Consider the following 6,756-nt stretch of genomic DNA (forward strand, 5'->3'; position numbering starts at 1 on the left):
GGGCTGATATCTTTACCAAACCCCTTGCTGAAGATAGATTCCTCTTCATCTTAAAGAATCTGAACATTCAAAATTGTCCTGAATAAAATATGCCTATGAGTTAGCGAAATAAGATTCTGATGTAAACAAAGTGGATTCTGCATCTGACTCTGATACTCCTACCAAGTTAGAAGTCATCTGAGTTAGAAATCTCCAGGAACCAACCCTTTGGTATCCTGAAGATCAGATAGAGCAAACACGTGGAGCACCTTGTGCCTGACCTTGGAACTTCTAGACAGCTGTCTAGCAGTAATCAAGAAACAGTCTCTTGAGATCTCCTTGAGCAGTGTACTGACTTTTAGGATTAGACATCATTTATGAGCTGTAATCATTCTCCCTCTAACGTGCATACTTGGTTTTTGTGCTAAACTCATGTTTTGTGTGTCGTTTTGCATGCGCCCTAATTTGGGTATTTAAACTCTTCTCTTCACACATTGCACACTTTTCACTCTCACAAACACTCTTAACTTCCTTGCAAGTTCTTTTCTCCCTCAAGGCATTCCTGCAACGTGCATTCAAGTTCTTCAACATTCAACTCAGTTCATCAACAATCTTCATGGATTCTCAACAACAATCAGTGTACAACTTCTCTCAATAGATGAACTCAAATGAGAAAGCTCCAAGTTCAAGCACTCCAAACCCAACTGTTACCGGTGTCGTCTCCACTCCCATCTACAAAGAACCTCGCATTCTTGATCGTGAGCCTCATATTCACCTTGCAACACCTTTTGAGAAACTGGAAGTTTTGTGTGAATCACTGGTGGATTTTGAAAACATGCGAAGGAACGGTGTTGACCTCACTGAAGAAGTGAAGAATCAAGGTTGGGGAAACTACTTCCAACGTCTCTATGGTCCAGTTTACACAAACCTGGTTAAGGAATTCTGGAGATTCGCTGACGCTGACGATCACTACATCGTCTCCTATGTTCTGGGAGTCAAGATGGTGATCACTGAGAAGTCCATTGCCGCTCTTCTGAGCATGGAGAAAGATGGAAAGAAGAATTTACAACATTAATCCTAGGGCAAAATATCTGGCCCATGAGATTAATCCAACTATCTTCAAACAGAACGTTGAAGGCAAACACTCTAAGAACAAGGAACTACATCAGAACCTCCGGGTCTGGCTAAAGATCATCTTGGGCACCATCCATCATCGCCCAACTTCCAACTCCTCAGACTATATCAACATAGACCAGAAGTGCATCCTGTACTGCATCCACAAGGGTCTGAAGCTCTGCCTTCCGGAACTCCTCTTCAAGTATCTCAGAGACTCCGTGAGAGATACCAGAAACAACATGAAGCCCAGAAACTACATTCCTTTGGGCAGACTCATCTCTGACGTTCTAACTGAAAGCGGTCTCGTAGATCATCTGATTACCTTTAGACTCATGGAAGCCGTGATGATCGACACTGGAAGAGCTCTAAACGCCCGCAATCTGAAGAGCATGGGGATTCTGAATCAAGTAAGGGTCAAACCTACTCTGGACACCTTCTGGGACGCTCTTAAAGATCATAGAAAGATTCCAAATAAACTCTATCTGTTCTCAAAGATCGACCCTCCAGAGGTAGTCATGTATTAGCTAGATGATTTGCAAAAACAAGGAGTTAAGTTCTAACACTTCAACTTAGACTGGCTGCCAGAACGCCCTCCAGACTTCATGAAGCGACCACGAGGACCATCTGAGAAGGCGAAGTAGGCAAAGAAAGCGAAGCTGGGAGAATCCTCTGAATCAAGACCTCCAGTACCTCTGACTGGATCTTCTGGTAAGTCTGTTTCTCTCCCTCCTTCTGTAAAAGTTAAGCCTATTGCTTCCTCTATCCCTCAACCAACACCCATATACACCAACTCAGAAACTCCTCCCTCAACCACCAGACCATCTAACCAACCCTCTCAAAAAATTAACCTAGCCACCACCTCTCTACCTCTTTCGGAAGCAGAAATGCTAAACGAAACAACCTCACCCTCTTCATCTTCCTCTCCAGAATCACCATCCTACTATAATCTTTCCTCAGATACTGAACCATCTGACCCTCAGTCTCCAACTCTAACACAACCACATCCGACCCTCCACCATCTGAAACAATTCACGATGAAACACAACCACCCAACTCTGACATACCCCCACCAAATACATCCGCTGAACCACAAACTCCCACACTCAACCTAAGCCCTTCCCACTTCTCCACCCCTAGCCTTTGAACCTGAAAACACCCTTCCAACCCTTGAGGAAGCAATAATGGTGTTTGTAGAAGCTTCAGTTGACAAGGTCAAGTCTCTGACCATCAACTCTGGCATCAGTGATGATTCTTCTGCTGTAAGGACTCACTGGAACAAAGTGATTAGTTGGATGACCTCTGAAGCCTTTAAGCTGAAGGGCCTCTCTGAGCAAGTCCGTAACGACTTCATTAAAAACGCTGTGATCAGACTTCAGGAGCGCCTAGCCAGAGAAGTTGAGGAGCGAGCACGCAAAGAAGCAGAAGAGAAAGTCAAGCAAGAAGAACTGCAAAGGATCAAGGAAGATGAAGCCAAAGCTCTAGCTGCTGCCGCTGCTGCCGCTGCTGCCGCTAAAGCACAAGCCAAAGCTGCCGTTGAAGCAGAAGCACGCCTAACTGAAGAGTCTACCACCAGGGTAGAACAAGATGCTCTGACTCAGGGGGAGTCCTCCACTTTTGTCCCTCTGGTTCTAAAGACTCTTGAAGAACTTCAGAAAGAACAGCAGGAAGTCCGAGCCAGATTAGATCAACAGGACTCAGTAAATGTCAACATTCAGAATCTGCTGACCCAGCTGCTCCAGAGGATGCCTCCAACTCCAATCCCTTAGGCACCTAGGACTTGTTTATGTGTTCTTTTCCTTTTGCTTGTTGCTCTAATTTGTGTGTTGCTATGATTTGCTTGTTGTTTTCTGCATTCTTGTGTGTTGTCTAAGTTTCTGGCTTCTGTACCTTCTTTGTGAATATATCTATATATCTTTTTGCTCTGTCATTTTCACTAAGTCTTTTTGATTCTGACAAAAAAGGGGATAACTAAAAACAGCTCTGATGAAAACATATCTAACTCCTATCAGAACTCTACAAACATTGTGTCTAATCTTCTTAACTTAGAATTTTGCAGGAGAGTAGCTAGAAACTCCATATCATGGAAGGTGCGGCAAGAACTTCTGAACTCTTATCTTAGGGGGAGCTCACTTCCATCTGATCTAAAAACTCTTATCTAAATGTTTCATCTCTGAATTAAAATTTTTTTGTCATCATCAAAAAGGGGGAGATTGTAAGAACAAAATTAGTTCTACAATAGAATTCCAGGATTTTGATGATAACAAAGGATGATACCAAAAATGGCACCCTAACAAAATTTTTCTAAGTGTGCAGGACTCTGAACATAAACAAAGGACTCTGATCATTTTATCAGATATAAACACTGATCAGATACAAAGTGCTAGAATATCAGACGCATCTGAGGAAGAAGTGCGCCCAAGAAGTTCCGAATCTGAGAAAAGCAAGACCGTAAAAAGAAACCAGAAGCTCTAACAACTACTGGTCTTAGTTCTGATGATCTAAAAGACTAGTACTCTGAGAAGCTCTGATGAAACTTCGACATAATCTCCTTCTGACGCATGACTCCGATATAACAAGACTCTGATGAAGATTCACCAAATCTAGAAAGAGTAACGGAAGGAACTTCTCAATATGGAAAGGAAGTATTTTAAGAAAGAAGTTATTCAGGGACACAAATTGGTTATGGCAAGAAACACAGAAGTAATGACATTGAATGCTCATCAAAGACCAATATTCTGTCATCACTCCAACGGTCCTTCTCACCACTATATAAAGGACAACCTACCTCATTGAGAGATACAACAACAACACACAGAAAAAGTTATTCATATTCTCTCTCAATTTTTCACGAGCTGCTCTCATACGTGAAAACTCTTGCTCAAATATTCTGCTGTAATACTTGCTTACTCTTAGAAGCACCTTCTATTACAAATTTACTTTGCTAAATTGCTTTTGTTCCTCAAGTGACTCTGCGTAGTCTATATACTTGAGAGGACTAAGAGATCATTCTCTTAGACGTTTGGTTGTATAATCTTTCAAGATTAGTGGATTAAGTCCTTTTTGAAGGCGAAATCACCTTGGCCGGGTGGACTGGAGTAGCTTTGTTTTCTAAGCGAACCAGTATAAAATTCTGTGTGTTCTTATTTTTTTTGAAAAAGCTTTTATTTTCTAAAATAATTCAAACCCCCCTTTCTTGTTTTTCTCACCTTCAAAACGAAGCCAACCCCTTGAGTATTTGAAGGCTATGTTAAGCTGTAGGGAAAGTTTCTATGAAAAAATCCTTAGCATTACTTCGGTGTCTGAAGGTCAACCTTCGAGCACTCCTACAAATGAACTACTTTCTAAGATTAAAGACAAAGTCTTCAAAGGCGACTTGTTCCTGCTGCTGCTGGCTGATCCTTCTACCCCTTTGACCTTAAAGGCTTTTCTGAACTAGGTCGACCTGCTGGAAACTTCTACTAAAGTTGCCAATGTTATATTAGAGATAGGTACTATGATCGACCAAGCTGTCGCAGATCATAAGTTGCTACCTCAACTTACAAGAGAGATTGAGAAGAAGTTTGGTTCTGAGGCTGCTGCCTGGGATGCTGTCACCTAGTCTACCAACAAGGTGATGGAATTGGAGCAGACTAAACAAAAGAACAAAGAAAAGATCGAAATCGATGATCGTAACATTGCTTCTTGGAGGAAGCAAATGGAAGAGCTTCAGGCGAAGACTTCTGATGCAGAAAGAAGCAAAAATCAACTCTTAGAGTTTGATGATGCTTTAATGGCTAAAGAGATAGCATTTGGCATGGAGTTTGTTGAACAGGCTCGACAACTTGAGTCTGACCTCAAACTCCTCCGATTGAAGAGGTCTTTATGCGAGAAACGTCTGGAGCTTCTTAAAGCCAAGTACCTTCAGATCAAGGCCAACATTCCTTTCTAAATTTTCTCTTTTCCATTTTGTCTATTTTTAATGTAATGAGAAATTTTAATTGTAACGAATATTGGCTCTTTGGGCCTTTGAATCTAATGTAACCATTTTGGCATTTTTACCATATTGGCTTTGATTCACTTATATATAACTATTCGTCTCTTATTTTTATCTCTTGGAGCACTGGTCTATATTTTTTCAAATATTTCCCATTAACTCTTAGAATTCTTCTGTCTTCGTTAAGCTCTTCGATTTCATAGGCACCATTGGAAAATACTTGCAAAATCTGAAAAGGGTCTTCCCACTTCGGGGACCACTTCCTTAAGGGTCTATCCTTTCGATCCATTGGAAGGATCACTTTCTAGACCAAGTCTTCAGGCGAAAAACTTTTGACTTTTACCCTCTTGTTATAAGAGATTTCTATTCTCTTCTTTTGCCTTTTTAATAACTCCAAGGCATTTAACCTTTCTTCATCTAAGTCAACCAATTCATCCAGCATCATGCTCCAATATGACTCTGTTGGAAGTTCATGGTGCCTTTGAATCCTTATAGTTTGTAGGTGAATTTCTACTGGTAGAACATCATCGTGGCCAAAAGTTATCCGAAAAGGGGTCGACTTAGAGGCTTCTTTGGGAGAGGTATAACATGCCCATAAAATCTGATCTAGAGTTTTGTGCCAATTTATAGGCTTCTTCCCCACATGCTTTTTAATCAAACCAATTATCACTTTATTGGCAGCTTCAACTTGTCCATTAGCCTGAGCATAATAAGGCGTCGAAGTTAATAGTTTGAAACCCATTTCTTTGGCAAATTATTGCATTTTCTTTCCAATGAATACTGACCCTTGATCTGTTGTAACAGTCTCTGGGATTCCAAATCTATAAATAATGTGCTTCTGGATAAACTCGATCACATCCTCCCGATTCACATTTAGTAAGGGTATAACTTCGATCCATTTCGTAAAATAATCAATGACCACCAATATATATATTTGACTTTTAGATGATGATGGCCGAATTTCCCCAATTAAATCTAAAGTCCCAACCTCTTAATGGCCAAGGCTTGATGATAGAGTGCAATTCACTTGTAGGAACATGTTGTATGCCTGCATGTATCTGACATTATTGGCATCCCTTTGCAAATTCAATGCAATCTTTCAACATAGTAGGCCAATACACCCCTTGGCGAAATAAAAGAAATTTCATCTTATGACCAACTTGGTGTGCCCCACACGCTCTATTGTGGACAGCCGAAAGGGCCAAGTATGCCTCTGACTCACTGAGGCACTTAAGCAAAATTCCCTCAGGAGACTTTTTAAACAACTATATACCCAAAAGAACATAACTCAATGCTCGATACCTGGTTTTTCGATCAGTAGACACTGTTGGATTCTGTAGATACACCACTATTGGTTTCCTCCAATCTTCATCTGTCAGATTGTCTATTGCCAATATTTTGAAGTTCCCCTCGTCAGCGTATCCCAACTTCGTCTTTTCTAAGTCTAGAGGTGTTAATTTGGTTTCCACGACCTTTCCTCTGACTTTGATGACTTTTTGCAATTTTTCTTTTGAAATTTTATACCCGGATGAAATTTGAGCCAAATTGTTAGCCAATTGATTTTCTAGTTGAGGCATGTGTCGAATAGTAGCCATTTTAAATCTTTTTAGCAACTGACTGGCTATTATGAAGTACATAATTAAATTCTCCTTAATACATCTATATTCCTTTGTGATCTGCTTTATGAC

At 40.6% G+C, this 6,756-nt stretch overlaps 1 protein-coding gene across 1 annotated transcript; it reads left to right on the forward strand.

Annotated features, from left to right (window-relative positions):
* The first annotated feature begins 2,387 nt into the window (after positions 1 to 2,387).
* Positions 2,388 to 4,693, forward strand: LOC127079167 (eukaryotic translation initiation factor 4 gamma-like). The gene is made up of 2 exons (XM_051019588.1): positions 2,388 to 2,792; positions 4,532 to 4,693. Exons 1-2 carry the CDS (start codon positions 2,388 to 2,390, stop codon positions 4,691 to 4,693), a joined length of 567 nt encoding a protein of 188 aa, XP_050875545.1.
* The last annotated feature ends 2,063 nt before the right edge of the window (positions 4,694 to 6,756 follow it).

This window comes from Lathyrus oleraceus, chromosome 5 (assembly GCF_024323335.1).
Source record: "Lathyrus oleraceus cultivar Zhongwan6 chromosome 5, CAAS_Psat_ZW6_1.0, whole genome shotgun sequence".
Lineage (NCBI taxonomy): Eukaryota > Viridiplantae > Streptophyta > Magnoliopsida > Fabales > Fabaceae > Lathyrus > Lathyrus oleraceus.